At 44.3% G+C, this 19,239-nt stretch overlaps 1 protein-coding gene across 1 annotated transcript in view; it reads right to left on the minus strand.

Annotated features, from left to right (window-relative positions):
- Positions 1-6,000: 6,000 nt before the first annotated feature.
- Positions 6,001-19,239, minus strand: part of SDS (serine dehydratase) — a 34,145-nt gene continuing 20,906 nt past the window's right edge. The window contains exons 5-8 of the mRNA XM_068271489.1: positions 12,106-12,197; positions 9,551-9,778; positions 7,018-7,142; positions 6,001-6,933 (exon numbers count right to left, since the gene is read on the minus strand). Of these exons, the coding sequence (XP_068127590.1) occupies positions 6,725-6,933; positions 7,018-7,142; positions 9,551-9,778; positions 12,106-12,197 (654 nt within the window). The 3' untranslated portion in view covers positions 6,001-6,724. The remainder of the gene's footprint in view (positions 6,934-7,017; positions 7,143-9,550; positions 9,779-12,105; positions 12,198-19,239) is intronic.

Below are 19,239 nucleotides of genomic sequence, written 5' to 3' on the forward strand. Positions count from 1 at the left end.
TGCAATCAATTGGGAATATTATTCAGGCCCATCAATGGAGAGAAAACTAATAATCAATCCAAAAACTGGAAATTCAGATCGACCTGAAGAAATTGATAGAACGATTCTTTGTTGATCAACACCCAATCAGATCGATCGTTTGGGAGATTGCACTGCCAATGGGCACCTGAAGGTCCTCAGTAGGGGTGCTGCATATTATTGCAATCACACAACCAGTAACTTAACCACTTCAGGAGCAGAGACTTATACCCCATAGTGACCGGGCCATTTTTTTACAATTTGGCACTTCACAAGTTTAATGGTTTATTGCTGGGTCATACAATTTAACACCCAAATGAATTTTACCTCCTTTTTGTTCTCACAAATAGATTTCATTTGGTGCTATTTTGATAGATGCTGCAATTTTTTTTTAAATGTTTTATTTTTAATTTAAAAAAATAAAAATCGCAGCAGCAATCAAATAGCACCAAATGAAATCTATTTGTGAGAAGAAAAGCGGTAAAATGCATTTGGGTGTTAAATTGTATGACCCAGCAATAAACAGTTAAACTTGTGAAGTGCTGACCCACTCAAATCTTTATTGCTTCGAAAACAAGTTAAATCACCCTTATCTACTATTTATGCAACCTTAAGGTGGGTACACACGTCAGATAAAAGTCTTTGGAAAATGAAAGGTCACAGACTAATTTTACCCCCTTCCATGTAGTATGAGAGCCATACCTTCACAGTCTATTCTATGGAGCTGAATTCCCCATTAGATAAAAATCTTTGCAAGATGCTGTACACATGCAACAGATCATTATCTGCAAAAGATCCGGTCCTGCAAAATGCATTCAAAGTCTATGATATCTGCAGATCTCATACACACCTTGTTTAACGGACAATTATCTGCAGATCAGATCCGCCAGGTTGGATCGTCAGATCTGCAGATAATTGTCTGATCTGCAGATGATGGTCCGTTAAACAAGGTGTGTATGATGATTTGCAGATATCATAGACTTTGAATGCATTTTGCAGGAACGGATCTTTTGCAGATAATGATCTGTTGCATGTGTACAGCATCTTTGTGCGCAGGATCTTGCAAAGATTTTTATCTGATGGGGAATTCAGCTCCATAGAATAGACTGTGTAGACTCAGAGTATGGCTCTCATACTACATGGAAGGAGGAAAAATTGGTCTGTGGTCTTTCATTTTCCAAAGACTTTTATCTGACGTGTGTACCCACCTTTAATAGACACAGGGTCCTCTAGAGTGGATGGGGCCTTCCAGAGCTGGAGCAGAGAAGTGCCTGATCTGGAGGAGTCCGAATGGAGGGATCTGTTGGAAGCCACGGGCGAGTATTTGATATCCATGAAGGATAGACTCACCCAGATGAAATTCTTATATAGAATTTATTATACTCCTACTCGTATGGCTTGGATGTTCCCAAATAGAACGGACGAGTGCCCTAGAGGTGGTGTCTCGCCTGGAGATTTTATTCATATGATGTGGGGATGTTCTCACTGAGGGCTCGTTTCCACTATTGCGGTGCGGAATCGCCTGGATTCCACTGCTGATGAAATCGCATGCGGATGCAATTCCCCATGCGGTTTTTGCCGCGAATTCGCATAGGTGAGGGTATATGCGATTTTAACCATGTCACTGACTGTGTGAATTTACATCGGTACCTATGCGAATTCGCGGCAAAAAACGCATGGGGAAAACGCATGCGATTTCCCTATTAAATACATTGTATGCGATTCGCATGCATTCCACTCTCAGGCAAATTCGTTGACTCTTTTGTGCGTTTTCTCACCGCTCAAAAAAACGCACATCACCAACGCAACAGTGGAAACAGGCCCATTCACTTGCATACCACGTGCGAATCTGCATGCGTTGGATGCATGCGGATTCGCGATAGTGGAAACGAGCCCTTAGAGACATATTGGGAAGGAGTTAATAACTTGCTTCAAAAAGTGTTTGAGCAACAGATCTCCCTTGATCCTAATGCTACATACACACTTGAGCTAAAAGGCTTTGGAAAATGCAAGATCACAGACCAATTTTACCCCATTCCATGTAGTATGAGAGCCATAGTCTACACAGTCTATTCTATGGAGCTGCACTCCCCATCAGATAAAATCTTAGCAAGATGCTGCACACAAAGATGCCCGTACACATTCAAAAGATCATTATCTGCAAAAGATCTCTTCCTGCAAAAGATCCATTCCTGCAAAATGCATTCATAGTCTATGAGATCTGCAGATCCTCATACACACCTTCAGGGGCGTAGCAATAGGGGGTGCAGAGGTAGCGACCGCATCGGGGCCCTTGGGCCAGAGGGGCCCCAAAGGGCCCTCCCTCAACTACAGTATTAGCTCTCTATTGGTCCTGTGCTCATAATAATCACTTCTATAGATACTTTGAATAGTGGTAATCATTAACAGACTGTTCCCCATCCCCTTCTTGCAACTCTGACACTGTAGTTGCCATTGGCAGGTTTTGGTGCGCCGTATCAATTGTTATGTATAGAGTGCTAGGGGGGCCCCATTGTAAAACTTGCATTGGGGCCCACAGCTCCTTAGCTACGCCACTGCACACCTTGTTTAACAGACTTCATCTGCATATCTGGCAATCATCTGCAGATCTGAAAATCCATCCTGGTGGATCTGATCTGCAGATGATTGCCTGTTAGGCCCGGTTCACATTAGCGGTGGCCGTCCGGAATCGCCGTGCCGGAGCCGGACCGCTTGCAGAACGGACGGAACGGACGCACGGCAATAGCAATGAAAGCCTATGTGTCCGTTCACATGCGTCCGTTCTGCCGGACCGGATCCGGACCGGATCCGGACTCCGGCGTCCGTTCCAACATGCGCTATTTTTTGGTCCGGCTCCTCCGGCAGCCGTATCCGGAGCGGAGCCGGACTGCACCATCCGGCCAATACAAAGCAATGAGAGCCGGAGAGCGCACAACACACTGGCTACAAAAACCGGACGTTCTACCCCACTTCCTATGCATTTTGAATGGGGACCACATGGGCCCAGCGTTCAAAGAGTGGGGCAGCAGCGATTTCATGCTGGAGCTCGTTTTGGCAGCAACATGTCTGATGTCTGATAACGAGGAGGCGAACAACAGGAAGGAGAGAATTCCCAGGTTTACGAGTAAAAAATGCCTGGATCCATGGTCCCAACTGCAGTCTCTGTATCCACGGATGGTCTCCACACGTCCACCTGTCTCCAACAATGACCCCAGACCCTTCTACTGACCTCCCAGACCCCAGGTATTTACAGGATGGTATCTCCTTAAGAAACCGGATCCGGACCGCAACCGTGTTCACACCGCACGGAAACCGGATGCAAACGGACCGGATCCGGATAGGAACCGTACGGATCAGGTCCGGTTCGGCTCCGGTGCGGTCCGGACATCCGGTGCGGTTTTCACAAAACCGCAAGTGTGAACGGGGCGTTAAACAAGGTGTGTATGATGATCTGCAGATCTCATAGACTATGAATGCATTTTTCAGGAAGAGATCTTTTGTAGATAATGATCTTTTGAATGTGTACGGGCATCTTTGTGTGCAGCATCTTGCAAAGATTTTATCTGATGGGGAGTGCAGCTCCATAGAATAGACTGTGTAGAGTATGGCTCTCATTCTACATGAAAGGGGGTAAAATTGGTCTGTGATCTTTCATTTTCCAAAGACTTTTATCTCAAGTGTGTATGTAGCATAAGACACACTTGCTAGGAATCTCTGGTAAAATTCTAAAATCTAGAAGATTGATACTTCTATGGGACATGTTGAGCTACTATGCGCGGAAAACAATTATTCTACACTGGATACAACAAAATGCACCAACAGTGGCGGAATGGGTTAAGATTATTAACACGGCGCTGCCGCTTTATAAATTGACTTATATCCAACGTAATTGCCCGCTAAAATTTGATAGAATATGGATCCCATGGGTGGAATACCTCAGAGAACATGGTGTAGACTATGAGGCATAAGCCCAACATTGCTTCATACGTATCTCAATTGAAGATATAACTACAGGACAAGGCACGAGTGTCAAGGGAGGGGTTGAGGAGGGGGGGGGGGGGGTTGGTTGGTTATGGAATGTTATGTTGTATTCTTTTATGTTTGTGCAACAGACAATAAAACTTTTTTGGAAAAAAAACAAAACTTGTGAAGTTTTGAATTTGTAAAAAAATGGCCTGGTCACTATGGGGTATAAGCCTCTGGTCCTCAAGTGGTTAAGTTACTAGTTGTGTGATTGCAATAATATGCAGCACTCCTACTGAGGATCTTCAGGCGCCCATTGGCGGTGCAATCTCCCAAACGATCGATCTGATGGGTGTTGATCGACGAATCGTTCTATCAATTTCTTCCGTCGATCTGAATTTCTAGTTCTTTTGGTTGGTTTTGAATTATCAGTTTTCCCTCCATTGGTGGGCCTGAATAATATACCCAATGGATCATAACAATCACACAGGAAATTGTACCGTTATGTTGGGAATACACTGTTTGTTTCTGGTGCTCAATTCTGCAGACGATTTTCTTATCTTCCACTCGTTGTTTTTCTTTTTCCATTCACTTCTATCGAAATGATCGAGCGGGATATTGGACATGTCGGAAATTATTGATCCATCTAAATGGCTCAAAGAAAGAACCATGTATTCCCAGCATAAGTGGGCACTGTAACACAGATCATATCAGACCACAGTGGGGATTGCTAGAAGGTTAGTAAACATTTTACACCTAATAGCAGACCAAGCTTGTGGATCATTTGTGTTGTCCAGCCTTACATGTTTTTATAAGGGCAGAGGAATTTGCTATAGTTCCCTGCCAGGTACACACAATGATATTTTATGTCTGATTTACTGTCATATTGATTATTCCCAACATGTCCGATCTGACTTGTTTTTCCATTCACTTCTATAGAAAATTGTTAGGAAATCAGATCGGACATATTGGAAATAATCAATCTGGCTGTAAATCTGCCAGAAAATCTTGTGTGTACCGGGCATAATACACACATTCAATTTTGCCTTCTCCATGTAGCATGAAGGCCAACAGATTTTGAATAATATGCACAGATTGTGTAGGCACTACATAGAAGTGTTCAAATTGGCCAATTAAAATGAATGCGTGTACCAGGCTTTAGATCAGTCTGAACTGGATGGTGTAATCAAAGTGGCTGTCACCCTACTCGGTCTGTTTCTGACTCCTGCAGTTCAGCTGTTTTTGTTCATGTTGTGTTTTAAAGGAATTTTTAAAAGACATCCGAGGTCACATTAGGAGATGTGTATGTAATGTGCCAGGTACACAAATGACTATGCTGCGTGTTTATTTATTTTTTTTATTTCTGTGCCTGAAAGAAATCAAATTACAGTTTCTGTTTGGGTTGGGACTGGGTTGGACTATAGCGTATCACTCACTGTTGAGGAATTATAGCCATAAAACGTTTTCCTGACCAGTAAATGGCTTTTGAGAGTAGGAAAGAGATAAAAAGGTTCAATGGTTTATAGATTTTAGCTCTGGCATACTTCAATGAATGTGAATTGAGCAAAGACAATGAAACAGTAATAAATGAAGACATCCCGCGGTTTTATTTAAAATATACTTAAGTCCTTTTTAGGAGAAGGATGATGGATAAACTTTTTGTTTTTTTTACTTATAACTTACCTGGGGCCTCCTGCAGCCCCCTGGAGTTGTCTTGTGCCCACAATGTCCTCCTGATCCCCTATGGCTAGCAGCAGCAACCCTCATAATGCTGGCCAGGAGCAGCACGCCCATCCTGACCGCGCTCCTGCTACTGGAAGTGCTATGCACAGTAGTAATTTTTGTGCACTGCGCATAGGCAAAGTGCTTCCAGCAGCTAGAGCGCGATCAGGGTGCTCGTGGCAATGGGCTTACTTAGCAGGGGCCATCGCTGCTGGCCAGAGGGGATCAGGAGGAATATAGGGGGCTGCAAGAAGCCCCAGGCAAGTAAAAAAAAAAAAAATTATTGCTGCAGAAGCCTCGTTTTGCACAAAAAGGTAATGAACACTGATTTCTAAGCTATTAGTAGATTTAGCCCAGTGCCTGGCGATTGCTCCAGCCATTTATAATATACTCCATGCAATGCTGGTTTGAGCACCTCCCAAACGCAATCACTTCAGTCACTGTATGAGAAAAGGATTTAATGTTACACATACATAGAACATACAGCAATTGGTAATCATTTGAACCCACTGACTTATCACAGTTCATAGGCAGCATTTCTGCCACTGTTTGATATAAAACATTAGCGTTAAAAAGGTATAGTATGTACAACAGTGACTTACGGAGGTAGATTTTTTTTTTCAAGTTTTTAGTTCTGCTCAGTAGTTTAAACACAAAAGTTGTCCTTGCTTGGCAAACCTCTGTGAAGCTTGTGCTTATTAAACAAAATGCCCTAGTAAAGCTATAAGCACCTCTGGATACCAGAGGCCATACACATACAGTAAATTAGTGTAGAGATGAGGGATGTGCTTATTACAGATTGGCTATCTTGTGCTAGTGGCCTGCTACTGGCACTCAGTAGCTGATATGTCAGCCACCTGATGGCTGTGTGTACATTTGGTGCATGTGACACCTGCTGCATACAGGCTGTGAGGTATAAGTTTTGTTGGGGTACTGCTCTTGTGCCCTGGTGGCACTAGTTGGAAGCCCATCCCATGAATGGTTAGTGTGAATAGTCCTTATGCTGGATGATGCAGGAATACTATGCAGCACTGACAGACTCCACCTCCAGCTGCTCCTTGAGCCGGAAGAGCTGTGACAGGGTAATGTTGTTTCCTCCGCATACTATGACCACCACAGAATGCAGGCTAGAGCTCAGCTTGCCTTGCTTCTGCAATTTGCCAATGGTGTCGCTGTACACTGCTGCTAAGGCGGCCCCACAGGCTGGTTCCACAAGCATCTTTTCATCATCTAGAGACAAATGCATACAGGGGTCAGTCAAATATATCACAGGAGGTTTATCCACACTTTTACATATTTTTGATTGTAACTTACCTAAGAACTTCTCAATGGCCATTACTGCATCCAGATCAGAGATGACCTCAGAAAATACTGGGTGTTCCAGAGCTACCTTCAGCGTCTGAGCTCCCACTGTTTTAGCACCCAATGTCTTGGCCACACTGAACAAGAAATCCAGAAGGAAAACAAAATGTTAACCTTTTTGTGTTAAGGCAAGAGGTGCACAAAATCCAACCATTCAGGGCCATGCAGGGTCCTCTTTATCAAGGTGTAGGCAACCAAAGCATCTAGAAGTAACACTGTAGAAGGTTGAAATACCCAATCACAAAACTCATTGTGATAAATGTCACATTCCCGCCAGATAATCAAAACTACAGTATTAGCAACGCTAATGAGATGTACTGTTTACCTAATAGTCATGCCCATCTCTGTTGTGCCTATGTGGTTGCAGAGACCACTCCACAGTACACTGGTGATAAGAAGGTAAAGAGGAAATATCTGTTAATCTCCTGAACAGGATGCTTATTTGCTTGGGGCTGGTGGCAAGACCGTCCGTTGCAAGGTGCTCAAAGCCAGTAGTAAAGGCCTGGGGCCTACTAGAGCACTTTCAGCAGCATTCTAAAATTGCGGTTGAAAATTAAAACTGCTAGGTCAGTGATGGCTAACCTTGGCACTCCAGCTGTGACAAAACTACGAATCCCATCATGCCTCGGCCTACCTGAGTTATGCTTAGAGCTGTCAGAGTATTGCAATGCCTCATGGGACTTGTAGTTCCACCACAGCTGGAGTGCCAAGGTTAGCCATCACTATGCTAGGTTAATGAAAGTCAATGCCGTGATCTCACAGTTGCAGTCATGATTTCTTAAAATCGCAGGCATTTTTGACGCTTTTACGCTCCAACACAAAGTGAATGATTACTGCTTTTACTACCAAATCTATAACAATCCCAAATGAATTGCTATAGAAATTGCAATTTCTGTACAAATTGCTTGCATTAAATTCAAAACTGATGAAGATCGCTACCAAAAGCACTCAACATTGCATATCATGCTTCCAGTGGGTCCCAGCCCTAAGAGCACTAGTGGGTGATCTGTATTGCTGGTGCCTATCTTTCTTCAGCATCACTTATCACCTTCCCCTTCACTGTATATTGTGTTTTTTGTTTTTAACCATTTGAGGACCACAGGTTTATACCCCCTAGTGACCAGGCAATTTTTATTTTTACAATTCCGCACTGCGCAGCTTTAATGAATTATTGCTCGGTCATACAACTTAGCACCCACATTAATTTACCTCCTTTTCTTGCCAGTAGCATAGGATTTTTTTTGGTGGTCTTTACATAAAAAAACCCAGTTTCTTAAATTTCTCACCTCCCTCCCCTAAATTATCCCTGACTGTGATCCGTATACTACATGCTGCATACATAGGCATCAGCCTATGTATGCAACGATCAACAGCCGATCCAGGGGACAGTTAAGCGCCAGGGCTTTCTTGAGCTAGACCGCAGCACTGTACACATTTAAATAGCTTTTATTTTTCTTTTGCTCAGCCTGCCAGCTGCTATCGTGGCTGGCAGGCTGTTTACCGATTACCTGCTCTGTGTACTAGCAGGGAACCGCCGCGCATGCATCCCCTGCTAATTTATGCCTCCAGGACATGATGCCAATCGGCGTTAGGCGGTCTTGGAGGCGCCCCCTTCCCAATGCCCATTAGTGTTATGCGGTCGGGAAGGAGTTAATATACATTTTGTAAAATTGTTTAACTATTTTATTTAATAAAAATGGTTATAATCAACCTCCTGCACCCCACTAGTTTTGTACTGTTTGATGCCATAGAAAACGTTACTACCATCAATGACTGGATAGTGTACTGGTTAAGGGCTCTGCCTTTGACATGGGAGACCAGGGTTCGAATCCTGGCTAGGTCAAGTACCTATTCAGTAAGGAGTTCAAGGCAAGACTCCCTAACACTGCAGGGTGGCCTCTTGAGCGCGTCCCAGTGGCTGCAGCTCTTGAGCGCTTTGAGTCCAACAGGAGAAAAGCGCTATACAAATGTTTGGATTATTATTATTATTATCAATCTCCTTCTACACTTTCCCAGCTATTGTGTCCAGTCAGGTTCTGTATCAACTGGTTTAAATTAATTAAAAATTCTTCATTCTTGTAATACTAGCGGATTTGTCCGAAGTCAAGTCAAATGCTGACCTGTGTATGACCACCTTAAGGGATGGGAACAATTTATTTCTGCCTACTTTTAATGGCTTTCTCAATGTGTCTACTGTCTAATAGCTTTAAGGCCTTTTTTTTGTAACTTTTTATTGACAAGTTGAGAATAAGATAATGGGCTTTATTCACAAAACTTCTCATAAATGACTTCTCACCTAACTGATAAAAATAACCTTTCAACACGTTTACAAGCAAAATAATCACTCAAACTAAGTTGTTCCTGAAACTTAATTTCAATATTACTTTTCTTACCGTAATCATATAAAATGTTTGCTCTTTGGGAACTTAAAAATGTAACATAGATAAGGTGAAAACAGCTTTGTGAATCATGCCCAATGACTTACCTGGTTATTTCTGGTAGAGTTACAAGTTTCCCAGCTTCCAGAGCAGCATTTAGACTGTGAGCACCATAAGTCTCCATGGCAACAATAGGAACATCATTCCATCCTACTTCTTGGAGGCCTTGTACAACTCCACAGAGCATGCCACCACCACCTACTGACAGGACAATAGCACCAGGTTTTGAAGGAAGACTTTCTTTAAATTCTTTCACAAGTGATGTGTGGCCCTCCCTGTATGTAAGAAAACCAGAAAATACGGTATACTTAGGCTGGGTCCAAGCTATGCATGATTGGTAATGTGTCTAGTCACAGTGGATCTGACGTACATGTATGAGCTATAGCGTCTGTCAATATACTGTACATTTTGTGTGTGCCATCGCCGCATGCAGTTTGTTTTTGAAATGACTGTAAGGGAGAATTGGTAATAACTGCCTGCTATTTTAGTATGGGAAGAGGCTAGGTCACGATTTAGGATTTCTTTTGTTGGTGCCCAGGGAGAAAAGTTGTGTGCAGTAGCCTTTTTATACCAGTTCTTACATTTGTACCATTAACAAAATGCAGTATTGACAATGATGGTTAAAAACGTATCTACATGGTACTTGTATATTGCAGTGGGGACATCCAACAATACAAAGATATACTTCAGAATTTGAAGAATAAGTATATTCAAGGACACAAGTATATACTGTATTTTTTGTGGAGGAATATAAGATGCTTCTGACCATAACACAACTAGGTTTTGAGGACAAAAACAAGGGGGAAAAATATATATTAAACCTGGTGCATCCATGGTGAAAGGGCATTTTGTAGATTATGCCCCCTTTGCACCTCATGCACTCTTGTAACTCGTGTCTTGTGTCCTCCTGTGTCCGCCTCTATGCTCCTTTGTGCCCTCCGTTTGTTTCTCTGCATCATCCTCTGCTGAGGCACTGTACAGGGAGTCCCAGACATTGCGGCCGGTTGGAGGTGCATATTGGCAGGCATTCACAAGTCAGGAACTTCCTGCATTAGGACTATAAGACCCTTTTGGGGAGAAAAAGTGAGTCTTATAGGCCAAAAAATACAGTAATTGGTGGTGCAGAGGCAAAAAAAAGGGGGGGGGGGGGGGGGGGAATGTCTGACGCTTGTAAGCTTGCATTGGAGAGTGGGACTGATACACTAGGCACTGTATCAGAAATGGTAACCAAGAAAACAAGGAGTTTTGGCAGTCTGTGGGAGGTTGTAGGAAGACTTGGATAAGTCAACAAATAATACTGCAACCAGATCTCAAGGAGCTTATACACACACGCACTCTGTCACCCTAATGCTCATGAATTATTAATGCAACAGTTAAAAGCACTGTATAGACATGCTGTTTGAGTGCAGCCAAGCAGTTTATGTTAGTCTATGGAAAGGGCAGAAGGTACGACTAGGAGAAAAACAAGTGGCATACCATTGTGTGAGGAACAAATGAGAACAATGCCACTCATTTACCCCTTGTCATTGAGCAATCGGCCATAGTGAATCATTAAATGAAATTGTGGACAGCGGTAAACATGCTATTATATTCTCAGCCAAAACAGCCCTAAATGATTCTCAGACAAGGATTTTTAGAGTGTGTGCAAGGCCAAGGCCACTTTTCCATGGGCAGTTGATAGGCAGTGAAATGCCTCTCAAACTCTCACAACTGCTTGCTGCTGCCTGGTAAGTGCTCACTGCTGTTTGGCAGTTACCAGGCAGCAGTGAGCAGTTACCAGGCAGCAGCGAGTAGTTGTGAGTTTGAGAGATATTTCACTACCTATCAACTGCCTGTGGAAGTGAGGCCTAAAGGTGGTCAGATCATGTCATGTACTTGCTTGTAGACATTTACAAAAGTAGTCAATCTCTTTCTGCATATCAAATCACCCTCTGTATCCTGTGATCAGCTTTATATTGCGCTTGAGCTATAACTGAATCCACAGAACCAGTTTGAATCATGAAAAACTGACTGTGACACTTATCTGCCTTCTCCACTCCACAAATGCCTGAGTCCATCCTTTTTCTCCATGGCCAAAAGTGAAATTGTGTTAGGGCCATTCAGTATGGTGATATAAAATGAATGATCATGTATTCTGTACACCATTAGCCCAGTCTCTGCCTTATTGGATCAAATCTGAACAGGCTTCGCTAAAATGTACTAGGTTTTTTTATGTTTTAACTCAGTAATAATAATAATAATACTGGAAAGTTAGAGGAACCTGTTAACAGTAGAAATGCTACAGTGACAGTCCCAAGGCTGTACGCCACTATTTTAGGAAATACTCCACAAAGAACAGCGACCTATCCTTTCCATTAATTTCAGAACTGTTCAGATCAAAGAACAGGTCAGTGAGTGGTACCACTTCAGTGCACAGAACCCTCAATGCAGGTACTTTCATCATTCACACCAACACAGATTTTTGTTTTTCATCAGTAGGCCTAGGGTATATAACATGGAGGTTAGTGCGTCTTCATTTTGGGTATAATTTGGAGTCTTTTTCATCTATGTCATGTTACTGTCTACATAAAGTAAGTACTGTTGCTTGCATAAAAAAACATACCATATTAAAGGATCGTCAAATGGAGGTATATACACCCATCCTGGGTTGTTTTTCACTAGCTCTTTAGCATGCTCTATGGTCTCATCCAATATCTACAATTGAAAACAAGTTTCTTAATTAACAAAACGTACCATGTAACTTTGCTTGTATGAAATGTAATTAAAATTGCTATCAATAAATTCATAAGAGCCTTATCTGCAATATAAAATAACTTTTAATCAAAAAAGAAAAGAAAAATGGTTCAGATATTGTCAGATATATACATTTAAACATGATCAAGCTTGTTATTATAGCTGGAGAGTATTTACGTGTGTACACAGCGATGCAGCCTGTCCATGGCCCATATGCAATTCACTTTTTCTACTGAGTTTTCTCATAGGAGATAATTTTTCATCTTCAATTTAAATTAAGTTTTTAGCACTTGGCAATGCAAAAAGTACCAAAAAGTAGGTGAAAAAGTACTGTCAAAGTTATTTTGAGTATTTGCTTGGTTTAAAGGGCATTTTATTTACCAAATGTGAAAATATCACCTAAAACACACATCCAATTTTGATTGGCCCATGACTGGCTAATTTTACCACCTCCATGTTGTATGAGGGCTAAAAGATTTTGAATATTAACAGATTGTGTAGATAAGCTCTAATACTACATGGAGGAGGTAAAATTGGCCAATCATTGACCAATCAAAATTGGATGTGTGTACCAGGCTTAAAGGACACACTTTCGATTATGATTGGCCAATCACTGACCAAATTTATCACCTCTATGTAGTATGAGGGTTTATCTACACAATCTGCTCTTAAAGGGGAACTTCAGCCTAAACAAACATACTGTCATTAAGTTACATTAGTTATGTTAATTAGAATAGATAGGTAATATAATTTTTTACCCACCCTGTTTTAAAAGAACAGGCAAATGATTATGATTCATGGGGGCAGCCATCTTTGTCATGGGGGCAGCCATCTTTTTGGTTGAAAGGAGGTGACAGGGAGCATAAGACACAGTTCCAACTGTCCTGTGTCCTGATCACCCCTCCCAGCTGCACACGCTAGGCTTTAAATGTCACATTCAAAATGTAAAAAAAAAAAAATTGCACCAAAACAGCAGAACGAGAGCAACAACATGAGAAATCCCATCATGCTTTGCACAGCATCAGGGGGAAAAAGCCCGGGCAGTTTTCTTCTGTGCAGCTAAAAATGAGGCTTGGATAAGAGAAACAAAGTTCTGATGCTGTGAAACTGTTAAAGAAACACCAAGTCTTTTCAGTGCTGCTGAGTTGATTTTTAGTCCGGAGGTTCACTTTAATGTTCCTATATCTGTTGACCCTCATGCTACATGGGGGTGGTAAATTTGGTCAGCGATTGGCCAATCATAATTGAAAGTGTGTACCAGGCCTTAGATACAGATACAAATAGTCCATTAAAATAACGTGCTTGTGCTATACAATTTTATTCATGTCCTAAAATTCAATATGTTTTGCCCCATTAAATAGTGCTTTGTTAGGGGTGTAGGGAAAAGTGCATATAAGGAAAAACAAAAAGGTGAACTAATGTGACAAGACATGAGCTAGCTTTCTTATCACATACCATAAAAAAGGACATTGTCCATACTATCTATCTGTGGCATTCATCTCCTGAGGTTTCCTTTTAGGATTGCTTAAACTAGCAACACAAGGGATTATAATCTCTATTTTTATTAGAATGTAGAGGAAATTAAATGGAAATGAATCTGTTCCATTGGTTAGTGTATAACTACTGCTATGCACAGCATAGGAGGAGACTGTCGGGCTGATTCACACTGCAAGAGCTTTTCTGAGCACTTTGTGAGTTTAAAAACTCTTGCTAATGTTATCCCATGTGAGTGTTCTCACTGGAGCGATGTGATTTTGTAAAAATCCCCCATAAAATTGCATTAGGTTTAACCACTTCCCGACCGCCGTATATACAATTGGCGGCCGGGAAGTGGACCCCGCAAGGACCGCCGTATTGACAAATGGCGGCGGTCCTTGTAGGGGCATGGGCGGAGCGATCGCGTCATCCGTGACGCGATCCTCCGCCGGGAGTCGGAAGCCCGGCATTTTACCTCTGCTCGCCGGCCACTTAGCAGAGCCGGCGAGCGGAGGAATCCTCCTGATCAGCCAAACAGGATGTATAAGGCACTTTGTTAGGTAAACAAAGTGCCTTATACGTGCTTCCTCCTCGCCTCGTGGTCTCATTGTTGCAGAGACCACTAGCGAGGAGGAAGCACTTTGTAACACACAGCGTTTTTTTGCCTAACAGCCCCCCTGATCACCCACCCCAGGCCTCATACCCCCCCTGATCACCCCAGCAGACCCCTGCCTAGCACCCTTGCACCCCTGCAAAACCCCCACCCCCCCACCTGCCACTAACTAGCGACGCTGCCCCTTAGTTTAGGTCCCTAACTGCCTCCTAGTCACCCCTGATCCCCCCCCCCCCTACCTTTAGATCATCCCCAGACCCCATCCCAGACTACCCCCCTGTATACTGTATACATCTGTATACAGCTACCTTACCCCCTGATCCCCCTCTGATCACCTGTCTATCACCTGTCCATCACCCCTCAGCACCCCCACCCATCAGAGCAGACCCTAACTGCCCCGCGGGGGTAACTGATCACCTGCCCAGGCCCTCGATTGCCCTCATACCCCCCTTCTGATTACATCCCCTGCTCTTTGTTTACATCTGTCCTCCCCAGCAATCACTAACTGATCTTTGATCAGTATCCCCCTGTGTCTGCCTCTCATCAGATCAGGACTCAGTCTGCCCCGTGCAGGCTCCTGATCAACCCCCCACCCCCTCAAATCGCCCTCAGCCCCCCCCCCCCCTCCTAATCACCGTCCAAGTGCATTGTATTTGACTGTGCTGCGCTTGTATTCGATTGTGCTGCGCTTGTATTTGATTGTGCTGCGATTGTATTTGATTGTCCCGTGATCTGCTTCGATTGTCCCGTGATTGTTTGATTGCCTGAGACCCCACTTCCCACCACACCCAACCCCCCCCCCCCCTCCCCCCCCCCACCACACCCAACCCCACCCTCCCCCCCACCACCTCCAACCACCACCTTCCGAGTGCATCAGATTTGCTTGTGCTGTGATTGGAGTCGATTGTGCTGTAATTGTATTTGATTGTCCCGTGATCGACTTTGATTGCCCCGTGATTGTTTGATTGCCTGAGACCCCACTTCCCGCCACACCCAATCCCACCCTCCCCCCATCACCTTCCGAGTGCATCAGATTTGATTGGGCTGTGATTGGAGTCGATTGTGCTGTAATTGTATTTGATTGTCCCATGATCGACTTCGATTGCCCCGTGATTGTTTGATTGCCTGAGACCCCACTTCCCGCCACAACCAATCCTACCCTCCCCCCATCACCTTCCAAGTGCATCAGATTTGATTGGGCTGTGATTGGATTCGATTGTGCTGTAATTGTATTTGATTGTCCCGTGATCGGCTTCGATTGCCCCGTGATTGTTTGATTGCCTGAGACCCCACTTCCCGCCACACCCAATCCCACCCTCCCCCCCATCACCTTCCGAGTGCATCAGATTTGATTGTGCTGTGATTGGAGTCGATTGTGCTGTAATTGTATTTGATTGTCCCGTGATTGTTTGATTGCCTCTGAGACCCCACTTCCCACCAACCTCAATACCTCTCAAATACTCCTTTTGCTAGGTAGGTGCTCTTTTTTTCTGGGTAGTCTCGGAGGAAAACCCCATAAATTTAGCAATCCAAAATGGCAAGAAGGGGGCTTTCCGATGACGAGGTATACAGGTACATGGACCAGTCGGATGAGTTCTTTTGGGAAGAATCATCCGTCGAATCTTCCGGGTCCGAATTTGAACCTGTAGAAAGCAGTGGTTCCCTGACCGAAAGTGATGACGAGGCTATGGTCCCGGCTAGAGCCAGGCGTACCAGACCCCAAGTCGTTAGACCGCAGGTGGCGCAGGATCCGTCTCAAGGGCAGCAGGGTGGTGCTAGCGCTGTTGATAGTTTTCTTGGTGAGACAGGCACCAGCAGCGCAGCATCTCCTGGACTTGGTACCAGTACTTCTGTAGACCCTGGCGAAGTGGTAAGCGTCAGCATGGAAGTTGAAACTGGTACGGTGGCAAGTGCAGTAGTACCCCCGTCGCAGCCACCAAGAAGAAGACGGGCCCGTAGTACCCATAGACTCCCAGAGGTGCTGGCACAACCAGATTGGCAATCCCCTGATTCCGCCGCACCCGTAGTGCCCCCTTTCACCGCCCAGTCTGGAGTCCAGGTGGCGACAGCTCATCTAGGAACGGCCCTAGACTTTTTGCAGCTGTTCATCACCCAGGTTCTCTTGGACTTAATTGTGGTTGAGACCAACCGTAAAGCCACACAATTCATCACCGAGCACCCGGAGAGCATGTATGCCCAGCCTTTCGGGTGGAAACCAGTCCAAGTTTCCGACATTAAAATCTTTTTGGCCCTTATCCTTCACTTGGGACTAATGAAACAAAATGTATTGCGGGCGTATTGGTCTACGAACCCAGTACATCATGTTCCCTTGTACCCTGCTGCCATGTCCAGGACACAATTTGAGTCCATCCTGCGTTTCCTGCACTTCAACGACGACAAAACCTGTCATGAAAGAGGAGACCCTGCTTATGACCGGCTCCACAAAATTCGGCCCCTCATAGACCACCTGTCCTCAACATTTGCAGATGCTTATATCCCTGAACAGAACATCTGCGTAGACGAGTCCCTCTTACGCTTTACCGGGCGCCTTGGCATCAAACAGTACATCCCAAGCAAGCGCGCCCGGTATGGGGTGAAACTGTATAAGCTCTGTGAAAGGGCCACAGGCTATACATGTCGTTTTAGGGTCTATGAGGGAAAAGACTCAAAATTGGAGCCGGTCGGATGCCCTGACTACTTGGGGAGCAGTGGAAAGGTTGTGTGGGACTTGGTGTCACCCTTGTTCCAGAAGGGGTACCATCTTTTTGTGGACAATTATTACACAAGTGTGGCCCTCTTTCAGCACTTAAAGTTAGAAGGAATCCGATGCTGTGGCACTGCACGGCCTAGTCGCCAGGGCTTCCCCCAACGGCTCGTTACCACCAGACTTCAACGGGGGCAGAGGGCCGCCTTGCGTACTGAAGACCTGCTCGCGGTGAAATGGAAGGACAAGAGGGACGTTTACTTTCTGTCCACCATTCACACAGACACGACAGTCCAAATTCAACGGGCAACTAAGGTCATTGAAAAGCCCCTTGTCGTCCACGAATATAATGTCAACATGGGAGGGGTGGACTTCAATGACCAGAGGTTAGCGCCCTATTTAATTACCCGGAAAACAAGACGCTGGTATAAGAAAGTGTCTTTTTATCTGATTCAATTGGCAGTTTACAACAGCTTTGTTCTCTACAGTAAGGCTGGGAGAACTGGATCTTTCCTCCAATTTCAGGAACAGATCATTCTGGACATCCTGTATCCAGGAGGTGCCAGCCCCCCCCCCCCCCCCCCCCCCCCCCCAGATGCAACTAGCCGACTGCATGGTAGGCATTACGCCTATCAGATTCCAGGTACCCCAGGTCAACGCATCCGAAGAAAACGTTGTCGTGTCTGCAGCAGGACTGGGAGAAGGAATGACACCACTTTTTATTGTCCCCGCTGTCCTGACCAGCCTGGCCTATGCATAGGGGAGTGCTTTGAGAGGTACCACGAGCAGGTACACTATTAGAACCTAGGGAACTCCAGACATAGGAGTAGGCACACACTCAGTGGTCTTTCGCACATTGTCCCACGTGGAGGAGAGGTGAGCTTGAAAACCAAAAAAACGGGTAAGCATAAAAGTGGGAAGAAGGATCGGTTTCCATGCTTGATATTGCTGATCTGTCCTGGGTTGGCGATATAAGACGGCATGTTTGAATTTCCCTTGAGTGTGGACACCCCCGGTTTATATGTGATTTGGGCCTATGATGATGCTTTAATGCCACACAGAGTCATCTCTATTGGCAGGCATATTGCTGTATCCTACAGGCATAATGCTGTATACTAAAGTTCTGAGGCCCAGTCACATAAGTTGGTGGCTCACCCTGAGTGCAGGGTGGCACAGGGTGTCTCTCTCCTGAGGTTATCACTGCCATTGATGTGGAGGAAGATCTGCCATTGATGTGGAGCAAGGTATGTTTGCCGTTCATTTTTCCTTTCAGCCCAGAGTGCATTACTTGTATGCCCAATATAAGGAGTATAGCAGAAACTCCTAATACTGGCCATACATGTAATGATTGCAGAGACCCTAAAATGCCAGGACAGACTCCACAAATGACCCCATTTTGGAAAGAGGACACCCTAAAGTATTATGTGAGGTGCACGGTGAGTTCATAAAAGATTTTAGTTTTTGTCACAAGTTAGCAGAATTTTTTTTTTATTTTTTTTTTTTAACAAAGTGTCATTTTCCGTTTACTTGTGTCAAAAAATAAAATTTTCAATGACCTCACCATTACCCTCATGGAATACCTTGTTGTGTATTCTTTCCAAAATGGGGTCATTTGTGGGGTTTGTTAACTGTCCTGGCAAGTGGGCGGGGTGCTAAATTGTGAGCACCCCTGTAAAGCCTAAAGGTACTCATTGGACTCTGGGCCCCTTAGCGCAGTTAGGGTGCAAAAAAGTGCCACACATGTGGTATCGCCGTACTCGGGAGAAGTAGTATAATGTGTTTTGGGGTGTATTTTTACACATACCCATGCTGGGTGGGAGAAATACCTCTGTAAATGACAATCTTTAGATTTTTTTTACACACAATTGTCCATTTACAGAGTTATTTCTCCCACCCAGCATGGGTATGTGTAAAAATACACCCCAAAACACATTGTACTACTTCTCCCGAGTACGGCGATACCACATGTGTGGCACTTTTTTGCACCCTAACTGCGCTAAAGGGCCCAAAGTCCAATGAGTACCTTTAGGATTTCACAGGTCATTTTGCGGAATTTGATTTCCAGACTACTCCTCGCGGTTTAGGGCCCCTAAAATGCCAGAGCAGTATAGGAACCCCACAAATGACCCCATTTTAGAAAGAAGACACCCCAAGGTATTCCGTTAGGAGTATGGTAAGTTCATAGAAGATTTTATTTTTTGTCAAAAGTT

Source organism: Hyperolius riggenbachi, chromosome 1 (genome assembly GCF_040937935.1).
Source record: "Hyperolius riggenbachi isolate aHypRig1 chromosome 1, aHypRig1.pri, whole genome shotgun sequence".
Classification (NCBI taxonomy): Eukaryota; Metazoa; Chordata; class Amphibia; order Anura; family Hyperoliidae; genus Hyperolius; species Hyperolius riggenbachi.